Genomic DNA, 13,550 nt, shown 5'->3' on the forward strand with positions numbered 1-13,550 from the left:
GGAGCAGCTGCGCCTTAATCCTGGGGCCTGGAGAAGAACCCAGAGGAGGGGGGTTGAGGTAAGAAAAAAAAACATCACTCCAAATACCTGTTTCCTCCATCATGAATAGGCCATTTCTGATTCTGATTTGGACTAATGCTGTTCAGGAACAGGGTGCAACACAGAAGACATTTAGTTTTTACTTTGAAAGGAGAAAGATCACGGAATAAAATTTTCCTTCTGTGGCATTTGTTTTTCCATTTATTGATTGCGAGGCTGTGTGTTGGGGAAGATCTTTATCAATGTTATTTTCAACAACGTCTGATCCTCACTCTATCTCACAAAGCTGCATACTTAGGGAAAGTGCTAATCCTTTTTGTGTGGTTTTATCAACACTTCTGCAGCTTGATGAGGAGAGAAATAGCAGTGGTCTGTAGCCTAGAGAACTTTTCCACAATTTCTAAAAATAAATACATAAATGAATGGAGTAGAGGTGACTGGTTTGGCAGTGACTCCTTTGATGTGTTCAGATTGAGATCTATCATGGTCTCATCCCCTGCAAGATGGAGGCTGTTGATAAGGCCATAGGAGTCAACCCAAGCTGCCATCCTCTTCCTCTAAGTGGGGCATCTTTCATGCCTGGGTGTGGCACAATGCTGCTTATGTCTTTGGGGAGGGGGGTGGCTTAAGCTTGTGGCCTGTCTCCTCGGTTTGGATCAGGAAGCCCACTCTCCTGAGTGGTTACGTCTCACAGCAGGTGACAGACAAACATACGCTGCAAATGCCACTGGGTTCTGGAGCCGGATCATCTCCAAAGGCTAACTGGCACTTCGAAACGGGCACGGGGTTTAATACATATTATTCACAAAGAGCATGATTGATCATGCAAATGCACCGTGTGTGTGCCCAGCTGCTTGGTTGGCAGCACGCTGGGTTGGTGGCAGGGATTTTCCCTCCCTTTTCTCTCTGGGTAGGATGTTTTCTGCCTCGCATCTTAGCGGAGCATTAGGGCCAACTCCCCTGGTTCAATACTGAATGCATCAGAATAAACTCCCTCTCCAGACTGTCCGTTTTTGAGGCCCTCATTTGTGCGTTCACATATAATCAGTAGTCCGTATGGCACAGAGCCACCAGTGGGGAAAAATGCATGTGACAGCCTAGTTTGTCGATCAAGGGTGCAGGGAATTGTCAAATTGGATAAATGCTCAGAATTTTAGTCATCAAGTTTGGTATTAGAGCACCACCTTGAGAACACAGAGAGAAATGGAAAAAGTGAAACTGCTGATTATGTATGATATTGTATTTGTGTAAATATGGTTAAAATGTCATCAAAAATGTCTTTAAATGAAAACATTGACATTCAAGGATTCCACAATTTTATTCAGTTTTGCATCAGTATTTTGAAACCAGTATGAAAAATGTATACTAAAATGCTCTTAAATCATGCACTGAAAACAATAATAGTTATTTATATTAAGTTAATGTGAAATGTATGTAAAATGAGACGAAAAGTGCTACAGGACTATTCAAATCAATGCTTTATCTTCAGTTTAGATCCACTTTGGTCCTGGAAGACATTGAAATGTTCAGTAAATACAACTATGAAAAAAGAGAAAATAATAGTAAATATTCTCACCTTTCCTTAACGCTTGTCTGCCTTCCAGAAAAAATTTGACTGCAAAATATGTTTTCCATTTCAGTTATATTGGTATGTTGTGTGCTTTTTCTCACATTGAATTGTTTGTTTTTGGATACTGTCCAAGGTCATAATGAATTATCTGTATCTAGTGATAAAATACAGTGTTGAATAACACCAGCCTACACTCACATGCTGTCCTTTAATGGGCTTGCTGTAGAAATCTGTCTCCATGGGCTGACTCCCTATCCGGCATTCTTTCACAGCAACATCTGATCAGGGGTCAGAAGTCAAGGGAAAGTTCTGTCAGGCTAGCAGTAACGCTTGGGACATTCTGCTTTAAAGATTTCTGCAATCACAGCCTTGCTACTGCAGCTGAAGAAATATTTTACATTCTGATGCAGGTTCACCAGCTGGTTCAAGACATAATTTTCAAAAATTCAGGAAGATGTGAGAAAAGCCTTGGAAGATGGAACATAAAGAGGTTTTAGCAATATGGCACCTGAAAGGAAAAGCAGCTGCTTTATCACAAACATGGCCTTGCAGAGGAGCGTGTACCCTTGTGGGCAAACTGCTCACCTAGTTAACAGGTCCCCCTGGGCTCAGAAGTTGCATTGGCGCAGAAGAAGGCAGGAAAAAATAGTGAAACAAGACGAAAACAATCCCAATGAGACAGTTTAGCTGAGAGTGCAAAAGAAGTTCTTAAACACTTACCGGGTGTGTGATGTACGATGCTGATTTTATCTGGCAGAAAGAGGAGAGGCTAGTTAGAATGGAGCATGCTGCAGCTCCAAAACCTCTGATGTTCAAAGCATGCTTTTCTCAAAGTCACTTTCACACCACTTCCATAATAACTCAGACCAAGGGACCTGTCATCTCTGTCCCATAAATGCTGATGGGGATTCTATTTTGGAAACCATTCATCATCTTGAGGTCTGGACAGCACACGGTACTTGTTTTTACCGGGAATAAGTCATTTGATGCATGGCCAATAGAAACCCAAACATATAGCCTGGCAGAATATATGGGAAGAGGAAAAAAAATATTTTCACTGGAAAAATAACACAAACTTTTGAGTTAATTTAGCTAAGTCTCTCTGACTTTTTGTTGTCCTTAGTGCTATGTTCGAGCTTTAGTAAACATGGACCCATGTGAAGTGGGGGAAGTGAAGTGACTTTCAATTTCAGACTTTGCCAGAAGAGGGCATCAGTCAGGACCTCTTCTTCCACTCAGACCATGAAACCATGATGCCCACTTGTTCTCTCAGCACATGGCTTGCTCTGCAGGCAAACAGTAGAGTTGCTGTTTATTATGTTACCATAGACACTGTCGTCATCTTGTCGGTTGCTCATGATGCTTGCCCTCAGCTGACGCAGTTTCTCCTAAAAGACAGTAAAGGCTTGAGTCAGTAAAGGCTCTGGCTCAGTGAGCATTGATTTATAATAAAAATGTACAATACAACAGCAATACAATGGCTACTTGCTAGTATAATAGTTTGCACAAATGCAATGTTTTCATCATGACTGAAAAGAAAAACAAAATTGTAAAATACTGTCATCACAACAGACATTTGCAGCTTTGAAGAGCTCAAATTCAAATTCAAATTTTATTTGTCACATACATAGTCATACATGGTATGATATGCAGTGAAATGCTTTGGCAACTGCTACAGACCACAGTATTGCAAATATTGCAAGTATACAATGATTACCAATATGCAAATATTGCAAACATCACCAAATATTACACTTTTATGTCTTTACCTTAAAACATAAAACATTAAGCTTAACATTAAACAAAACAATTGCAAAAAGCACCTAAGCAGTGGGTGATTTTGCACAACAACTGAATATTTTATCCTCAAGTTGATGTGTTGAACGCTAAAAATTGATAAATGAAAGGATTTCAGATACTTTAAGAAGGGCTAAAATGCAATAACCAGAAAACTAGGTCATGACACCTCCAAAACAGGAGCTCTTGTAGTATGTTCCTGGTCTGCACAAGTCACCCCTTTACAGAAACAGTATACCCTGATTGCATCCCAGTACATCGAGGCTTAACATAATGCAATAAGTTTGAGTTGGTGTTTACTTGGTCTCCAGATTCTTCAGACATCTGTCCATGCCTTGATAGGTCTAGGCTGTTTTGGTGCAAAAAATATCTTAACATTCAGATACAGAGGTAATTTTGAATATGACTAAAATAATATGTATTTTATGATGTTATATTCCCTTGACAGGTCCCCCTGTAATGAGTTAACCAACAATATTCACTTAACCTTTCAGTGTATTTAATGTTGTGGCAGATGGGGGTGCATGAATAATGTTGAGCGATATTCAACAGTACTGTTCTTGTATAAGTAAATGTGTGGGATTGAATGTGGGCGAGAGGACAAGATGGTGGCAGGCGGGGGTGGAGCCTGTGGGTTGTGTTTGTTTGCTGCCTCCACATGCCAGAAGGGTCAGTAGTGAGGAGGTATTCTAACATCATAAGAACCTGTCAACAAAGACTCAGGCTTAATATTCAACGCAAACCTGCAAACTTGCTGATGTGTCTTTTCTTTTCCTGGATTTTTAATCAATGTTTTTTTAAACATCTATCATCGTGCATCCTATTTGTATAATCTAAAAAAAAAATGCATTCTCAGATATAACAGGTTTTAAACAGCTGAGTACTACAGTACCTCCTGGAGGGCATCTGAGCCCCTCTGGACTCTCTGCCAGTCGCTGAAGTGATCCAGGGCCTCATCCATGCTCAGTGACCCCTGTTTGACCCTCTCCTGCAGCTCGATAAGCTGCTCCAGCCCTGGTGGCTGGCTGGGCACAAATGTGTCATATGTGGGGGAGATGCTATTTTGCCCATGCGCTATTGTGGTAGAAACAGACTTCATAAGTAATTCTGGCTTTGCAAACATAAAATCCATTTCTATTTTTTTCAGAAAGAAATGGACAGCAGGACGTTTGGTACCTGTACAGTACACAGTATCGATGTGTTTAGTGTTGAGCGGGCATACCCACCTTGTTTTGTGGGGAGAGAGTACAGAGTTTCAGCATCAGGCTGAGTTTTTTTCTTCTGGAACACTGTGCAGAGATAATAATATTTTATTTATTATTATTTTTTTGTTTAAATGTATACAATGTATACAACACTGGTTACTTGTGCATGCAGTTCACTTTAAGACCAGGGGGTGGTGGTATTTACTTAGAAATCTGCTCTACTCAACATATTCATATGGAAATCACGGATAAAACTTTTAATCTCAGTCAAGTGGCTTAACAGCGAGACATGCAACCTCTGAAACTTAATTAGCAAGAGTGACTGGTAGAGCAACAAGTCCTGATAGAATCAATGAAGGAAGCAGACCGAATGAGAATGGACAACATACATTGATGCTATTGACCGCGGATGCTGGGCACTTTGGATGACGTCCTATTTGCTTTAATGTTAAGCACGGTGCTATTTCCAAGTCACTCCATCGCTCTACTATGATGAAGCAGATTACAGGCTCCCACTTGCCCCCTGGTATTGGCAATCAGTGCAGTGCAGTTTGGTCTTGAAATTCCACTCTAATTTCCAGCAGTTTAGATGACTGGCCTTCCACCCACATCGCCAGTAGGCTGAATCTTGCCATTCCCTGGATACATAGCACATCCACAGAAGTGGGAGGCAGAATCTGATCGGCCTGTGGTTGAAAGGCCCTGCTATGCAAATGCCTGGAAACCCCCTCCCTCCCTGTCCTCTTTCTCTGTTCCCTCCCTCTTTTTTTCTGGCTCCCCCTCACTGTTGTTTCATGTAAATTTTTTCTTTTTGTAGTTGGCGAGGGGCTGGCAGTTCTAGGGAAGGATGGAAAACATATGTAATGCATGATGTGGGCCGACTTGGCCTCCAGATCACTGTGATTGGTTGCAGATGCCGGCAATCAGCTGAGGATTCTGCTGAGGAGAAGAATGAAGGGCTTCTGCCATGGGTCCAGTGTCTCTCTCTTCTGTCAATGCTCCATATTTAATGGCAAATAAAATGCCACATGTATATGCATTTGTCCTGTAAGTGTTCTCTAAGGCTAAGGCCACAAGTACTAAGGCACAAGTGTTCTGCCTCTCAATGGCTTCTAGGGAAGCGTGAAGGAAAACTGAAATTGAGAACATAAAGAAACCAACTCATGCCTGATGGAACACGTTCACAGCCACCGCTGTGAGAAAGGGACATGTTGCTCTGAAATTAGCACCATTAAGGGCCTCCCTGAATCCGGCCGGCACCTGGATGCAGGTGAGCAAGATGATCTCCACTATAACATCCAGTTTTTTCCTGCTTCCCCAGCCACTCGTCAGTAGAGTTCCTATTGACCACGCCTCATGTCTACTTTTGCCACATCCCTTGACCACGCTTTTGAATTACCCTCACCTACTTTTGAAGGTGAGCACCACAGCTGCCAGCCCTTAGTTGTTCCAGCGTTACCCACCCCATGAACTATGTCTGCGAATGTACCCCCTGGGTGTCCCCATGAAACTTTCAACAATCAACGTCTGGCACATTAATTAGTTTACACACCGCACAGAACATTAACACATGGTGAATAATCATTATATACCAGATCTGACAGTGAGAGCAGAGAGCACACAAAGGAGAAAGGCAGGATACTGCACTGAAAATGACATGAAGTAGAAAAAGCGAATTTTTCTCATTAACCAACGTAAACAAGATGCTTGATGAGGGGAAGACTAAATGTTGAAGATTTCTATGCAACTCTGTTGCTTTTATTGCTTTTTATTGCTTTTGTTAATCTTGCATTGTTGCCAGCCAGGGTTGTGCAACGTTATTTGCAGTGTTGAATGGAGGTCTGACACATCTACTTCGAGGGTCAGGCTGAACAAGGACGAGGGCTGTGGTGAATTTCAAGTATATCAGTAGTGTGAAAAAGTGTTGCCGCCCTCCCTGATTTATATATTTCCCATGTTTCTCAGACTTAAATGTTTCAGATCATCAAACTAATTTAAATATTAATCAAATACAACACAAGTAAACACAAAATGCAGTTAAGTGAATGATTTTATTATTATGGGCGAAAAAAAAAATCCAAACCTACATGGCCCTAACTGGCAAAGTGATTGCCCCTAAACCTAATATCTGGTTGAACTGCCGTTAGCAACAGCTAAGTGTTTGAGATAACTTGCAATGAGTCTTTTACAGCGCTGTGGAGGAATTTTTGTTGTTTTCGCCATTCATCTATGCAGAATTGTTGTAGTTCAGCAACATTAGACGGTTTTCAAGCATGAACCACCTTTTTATGGTCATGCCACAGCATATCAATAGGTTTCAGGTCAGGACTTTGACAAGGCCACTCCAAAGTCTTCATTCTGTTTTGGTGCATTGTCCTGCTGCAAAATCTAAAATAGTTTCAGCTTGAGGTCACAAACTGATGGCCACACATTCTCCTTCAGGTTTTTTGGTAAGAGCAGAATTCATGGCTCCATTTAACACAGCAGGATTTGATGGGACACACACCAGATTTGATGGAACAAGCACCTTCCTAAAATTGTATTTTCCTAAAAGTCCTGGGAATCATGGCAAAAAAGTCCTGGGAAGGTTCACCGCTGTTCCATGTTTTCGGCATGTGTGTGAAAATACTAAATAATACAGCCGCTCTTCCACTCACTGCACTTTTCACAGTGAATATCTGTGAATGTCTGTCGAATGTCTGGGATTTCTGCTGTCTGACAAGGTCCACCAGGTGTGTTGCAGATGGCGAATGCTTTGGTTCACCACTGGTGGAGGACCTGGGCAAGAGTGGAGAGGACTGGAGGGGTCTGGTTTCCTGTGTCGTGGCTGTATTGGCAGGACAATTTGTCTGCCTTTGTGTTTCAGGTGCTCGGTTGATAGGAATGGGTGTAATTGAACCAGGTGAAGAATAAGGCTCTTGGCGATGGTTCAGTCGCGTGGATGTAGGTGAGATTCTTGTGATACGTGAGGACCAGGAACGATGCTGCCCCCTACAACCAATGATGTTATTCCTCCAGTGCCAGTTTGATGGCCAGCAGGTTTCCCACATCATAATTCCGTTCAGCAGGGTCATGCCACCAGGAGAAGAAAAGACAGCGGTGCAGCTTCTGATCCATCTGGGTGCATGGAGACAAGACGGTCCCCCGCTCCGAGGTCTGACACCATCTACTTCGAGGGTCAGGCTGAACAAGGACAAGGGCTGTGGTGAATTTCAGTTTGAGGGTGTTGAATGCCTGCTGTGCTTGCGGGGTTGTGCCACCTGGCTTTAGCCACAAATGAACCATCTGTAGATATTTGCAAAGCCCAAAAATTGCTGCAGCTGGTTGATGGATGTAGGAACGGGCCTTTCGGTGACTGCCATGGTCTTGGTCTGAGGGCTGAGGTTAAAGCCCAGGAAGGTCATGTGAGTGACATGAAAGGAGCTTTTCTCAAGCTTCACATAACATCTGTTCTGTAGAAATTTTTGGAGCACTGTGCGGACATGGGTGATGTGGGATGGGAGGTCAGGGAAGAAGATGTGTGCAAAGCAGTTGAGGTCATTTACAAGGGCCTGAGATGCAGGAAGGCTGTTAGAGTTCAAAGGGCATGACAAAGTATTCATAATGGCCGATGGGTGTAATGAATCCCAATTCTTTTTGGTGATGTCGTTGAGCTGTTGGTAGTGGATGCATCCTTCCATTGAAGAAATGAAGAAATATGGAGAGGTGGAGGGACGAATGGTGCCCAGGCCACCTCTTGGTTTGGATATGCCTGGAAGCATATCAATTGACAGGTCATACAAAAGTGAAAGTAAAGTGATTGTCATTGAAACACTGCAGCACAGCACAAAGTGCACACAACAAAATTTTAATCCATCACCCTTGGTGAGCAGTGGGCAGCAATGAAAGGCGCCCGGGAAGCAGTGTGTGGAGACGGTGCTTTGCTCAGTTGCACCTTGGCAGATCGGGATTTGAACTAGCAACCTTCTGATTATGGGGCCGCTTCATTAACCGCTAGGTCAACCACTGCTCCCCTGGTTTGTGAAGTGGCAGTGCTGAGGCCCGGATCTTATTAAAGATGGCTGCCAGGTTGTGGTAACACTCTGGAACCCCTGGCAAGGCTTGGCCCTGGAACTGGGCAGAAGAACAGGACATGGGCATGTTGTGGATCGAGGAACACTAAGTGGGTGTGGTTTGGCTCCATGTGGGCTTGGCACAGGTGTGGCTCCTTGGCTTGGCATGGGCATGACTTGACTCGACATGGGTTGAGGGGCATGACCTGTGTGTGTTGGGGGTGGTCAGCCTGCGTACCCTATCCTTGAATGGTGCTACTGGCCCAATAGATGTGGCACTCGTGGGTGGCCAACCAGGGAAACCTAAAAATTAGAGGATTCCTCATGGTCTGGTTTGGTGTGTAGAGGGATCGGTCCTGTCTGGAAATGCACATGACTGAACGTATTCTCTACAGTAGGAGATAGAAAGATTTAGGATGGAGAACAAGATATTTCTACCATGAAGTATGGGGGGCCAGAGGCTGAGGACTATTCAAACATAAACGGTCAGTAGCAGGAAGACTTGGATCATCAGAGGAGAAGGCTGAAGCAACATCATTCAAAGAGTGGAAGACAAGGCTATCAGATTTAAACAGGAGCAGGCAAAGACTATCAAGGAACCAAGGTCAGGGTCAAATGGTTGGCAAGGAATCAGATGAAGGTTGTTGGAATCAGATGAAGGTGAGACTTACAGCAATGTGATAAATATCAACAATGAAATCACAATGTTTGGAAATTTCGTGGGGTTTCTTGTGGTTGAATTTTTTCAGGAATGTGGAGTGCAGGACTGCCACCCCTGTGGTGATGGGGTTGGCACTGCAGCCATGACAGATTTGTTACTTTGAGTTGTTGGGGTAAAAAACACCCGTGTCCTTTTGCCTTCATGCTCAGTCCCACACAATCACCTTGTCAGGCAGGTCTAATTTAAGTCATAGTTAAGTTTTGCAAGAAAAGAAAAGTGAAATAACTAGACTGAGAGTCCATGCAAACTTTGTCTAAGTAACAGAATATTTTGTAAAAGATCCTCTTTCCTTTTGGAGATAAGCTGCAATGTTATGGTAATTGATGATTAGTCAGCGGTTAGTCAGGTAACTGAAACTATGAAATAAGATGTTTATTTTCAGCTGCATGGTTTGTATAACAGACAGTAATCTGACCTTTACATGCTCTACACCATCTCTTCCATTGTCACCAGTGCACCTTACTCATGCAAGTGAAAGTTCATGTCCGCATCACTGCCAACAATGCCCCAATATGCCTGTTGATCTCTTGCTCCCTTCTTCCCTCACTCGTGAAAGAGACCCCAAGATACCTAAACTCCTCCACTTGGGCCAGGACCTGAGGAGTGTGAGCCCCCTATATTTGGAACACTTCTTAAAAACAGGGACCACAACCCCAGTCTGCCACTCCACTGGAACTGCCCCCGATGTCCACGCAATGTTGCAGAGACATGTCAACGACAGCCCTACAACATCCATAGCCATTAGATACCCAGGACGGATCTCATCCACCCTGAGGCTCCACTGCTGTTTAGCTGTTTAATTCAGAAACTTCTGCCCATGAGATTGGACAGTCCATACCCATGTATCCCAGCTCTGGTTCCTCAAGGAATGCATGTTGGTTGAGGAGCTCCTCAAAGTAGCCGCAGTTGACGTCAGCAGCTCCCTATCCCCACTGTGAGCAAGTTGCTGCCTTCCTCTCCTGAGGCGTCGGATGGTTTGCCAGAACCTCTTTGGAGCCGATCGGTAGTCTTTCCTCATGGCCTCACCGAACTCCTCCCACACCCAAGATTTTGCCTCGGGGATTGCCACTGCTGCACCCTGCATGGCCATTCGGTACCTGTCTGCTGCTTCTAGAGACCCACAGACCAGCCATGACCTCTTTCCTTAGCCTGACGGCTCCCCCAACCTCTGGTGTCCACCAGCGGGTACGTGGGGTTTTTGCCACGACTGGCACAGCCCACCTTGCGACCACAGCTAGTAACAGCCGCCTCAACAATTTCAGAGTGGAACAAGGTCCATTCAGACTCAATGTCCACGGGACATGCTTAAAGCTCTGCTGAAGGTGGGAATTGAAGACCATCTTGACAGGTTCTTCTGCCAGGTGCTCCCAGCAGTCCCTCACTATACAATTGGTTCTGCCAGGTCTCCGTGGCATCTTACATTTACATTTACATCATTTATCAGACACCCTTATACAGAGTGACTTACAATCAGTATTTACAAAGGACAGTTTCCCTGGAGCAACTTAGTGTCTTGCTCTGGGACACAATGGTAGTTAGAGGGATTCGAACCTGGGTCTTCTTCTTCACAGGCGAGTGTGTTACCCACTAGGCTACTACCACCCTTCTTCCCATGCCATCAGATCCAACTCCCCACCAAGAGGCAATCAGTTGACAGCTCCGCTCCTCTCTTCACCTGAGTATCCAAAACATATGGTCGCAGGACAGATGATACGGCTCAATCCATTGAACTGCAACCTAGACTGCCCTGGTACCAAGTGTACCGATGGGCATCCTTATGTTTGAACATGGTGTTCATTCTGGCCAAACTGCAGCTTGCACAGAAGTCAATAACGAAACACCACTTGAGTTCAGATCTGGCAGGCCCGTTCCTCCCAATCACGCCCATACAGGTCATGCTGTCATTGCCCACGTAAGCGTTGAATTCCCCCAGCAGAACAATGGAGACCCCAGTCGGAGCACTATCTAGCACTCGTCCCAGGGACTCTAAAAAGGGTGGGTACTCTAAGCTGTTATTTATAAGTGCAAACAACAGTAAGGACCCATTCCCTGACCTGAAGGCGCAGGCAAGCTACGCTCTCGTCCCCTGGGCTAAACCCAAACAAAGAGACTGAGTCTTGGGGCTAACAAAAAGCCAACCCCAGCCCTCCGCCTCTCACCCGGAGCAACTCCAGCAAAGGAGAGTGTCCAACCTCTCTCAAGGACTTGGGTTCCAGAGCCATTGCTATGTGTCAAGGTGACCGACTATATCTAGCCGGTACCACTTAACCTCTTTCACAAGCTCCAGCTCCTTCCCCTCCAGAGAGGTGACGTTCCATGTCCCAATAGCCAGTTTTCCCTTCCCTTGGACCGCCAAAGCTCCCGCCTCGGTCTGCCACCCGATCCACATTGCACCGGACCCTTCATGTTCCTCCTGCGGGTGGTGGGTCCACAGTTGGATGAGCCCATGTATCCAGTTCGGACTGGGCCAGGCCGGGCCCCATGGGCGAAAGCCCAGCCACCAGGTGCTCACTCACAGTCCCCAACCCCAGGCCTGGCTCCAGGGTGGGACTTCGGTAACCCTCCGGATAGAGTACACTGGCTCTTTGTTATTCCTTACATGAAGGGCCTTGTGAACTGTTCTTTGTCTCACCCTTTACCTAAGACCAATTTGTCATGGGAGACCCTACCAGGGGCAATATAGCTCCTAGGATCATTAGGGCGCTCAAACTCCTCCACCATGATAAGGGGACGGTTTAAGGAGGAGGGAGATAAAGTATGTTGGATGCTGAAGCATGGCTATTAATGAAGAAAGAACTTAATCAGGATCTTAAAAATGATTGATACAGTCCATAACAACACACATAATTTAGCTTCTTTGCCAGTCTAAATTATTTATACTCCTGAAACTGAACATTTCACAAACTCTGCACCAATTATGTACACAGCATATTTCGTACCCAGTTCTCTTTATCTAACAAGAGCAAAAAACTCTATGAGATGTATTTATTTCAAAGGCTCATTTCTGGGTCTGCTTTTTGTTGTTGAGACTCTGTGTTTGTGCTCACTAAATTAAAACTGAATGTGTTATCATCATGGGTTTACCTTGAGCAATGTATGGGGTGCTGTTCTCCTTTGTGGGCATGTTCTCTGGACGTGGTGTTGGGGCAGGAGGCCGGTTGGTGATAGCAACAGGGTTGCTGGAGATCATGATAGTGTCATACTCATCGCCTGCACCCAGATGGGCATAAAGGTCTTCACCTTCATCCTGCATGTCCTGCTCATCATCTTGGGCCTCTGCAGGGCTGGGTGACTCTAAAGGATCAAATGCAATGACAACAATACTAGCAGAATAGGCAACAATAGTTGGCCAGTAGATAGCAATAAGCTAATGAAGCTCTGTCAGCTACTGTCGGTCTCCATCAGTTAATTTTTTGGTCATCTGGCTAATTTGCCAGACACATTTCTCTACTGGCAAAACATGATACCATTCAAACTATGTGTAGCCCTGCTGATATTTTATTCTGTTGATATTTATTTTATAGAACTGATAAATGCCTGGATAAGGTGTTTATTTATTGTTTATTTATTGTATTTGCATTTAATACCTTTTTTATATATGTAAAGTATTTCCTTTCGGTAATGTGTGTGAGCGGGGGGGGGTGGGTGGGGGGTGATTGGTTGGGGAGACCGGAAGAGAAGGGAGAGGAGAAGGATGGAGGATGGACGTGAGGTGCAGTAAAGTTACCTGTGAGCCTGAGATAATAGATACATAGCACATGTATTTATAACCATCAGAACAGATAGCGCTAGTGGGAAACGGACAGTGACCCATTACAATAGCGGGATTTAGAGCGGTGAACCCGACGCGGTACGCGGGTCACGGAAGGGAAGACGCGGACGGAGGCCAGAACCGAGTGAGCTCTGCTGGACACCAGGACCGATCCTGAGAAGGCTCCTTCATGCCGTTCAGCGGATGACGGATTAAGGAGGTACCGGGTATTTTTTGGTTTATTGCTCTACGCGAGTGAAGCAGCCATTTTATGTTTCAGCTACCACGCACCCGAGCAGCGACTCAGGCCTGCAGCGAGTAGTGTGGGGTACCCGGGTTATTTCAACTATTTTAGAGTTATTGAGTGTTCGAGGACTTTTACTTTTGAGATGTTATATATGTGTTGAGTGAAATG

At 44.7% G+C, this 13,550-nt stretch overlaps 1 protein-coding gene across 4 annotated transcripts in view; it reads right to left on the reverse strand.

Moving 5' to 3' along the window:
• Window positions 1-1,338: 1,338 nt before the first annotated feature.
• The window catches only part of LOC114791874 (B-cell scaffold protein with ankyrin repeats-like), a 50,017-nt gene continuing 37,805 nt past the window's right edge, over window positions 1,339-13,550 (reverse strand). Inside the window, exons 9-16 of one of the 4 annotated variants that reach the window (XM_028982409.1) lie at window positions 12,469-12,678; window positions 4,633-4,695; window positions 4,299-4,480; window positions 2,934-2,997; window positions 2,330-2,359; window positions 1,808-1,887; window positions 1,616-1,654; window positions 1,339-1,546 (exon numbers count right to left, since the gene is read on the reverse strand). In XM_028982409.1, the coding sequence (XP_028838242.1) occupies window positions 1,622-1,654; window positions 1,808-1,887; window positions 2,330-2,359; window positions 2,934-2,997; window positions 4,299-4,480; window positions 4,633-4,695; window positions 12,469-12,678 (662 nt within the window). In that variant the 3' untranslated portion in view covers window positions 1,339-1,546; window positions 1,616-1,621. The other 3 variants (XM_028982400.1, XM_028982418.1, XM_028982391.1) reach the window with 3 other exon arrangements.

This window comes from Denticeps clupeoides, chromosome 1, assembly GCF_900700375.1.
Source record: "Denticeps clupeoides chromosome 1, fDenClu1.1, whole genome shotgun sequence".
In the NCBI taxonomy this organism is placed as follows: Eukaryota; Metazoa; Chordata; class Actinopteri; order Clupeiformes; family Denticipitidae; genus Denticeps; species Denticeps clupeoides.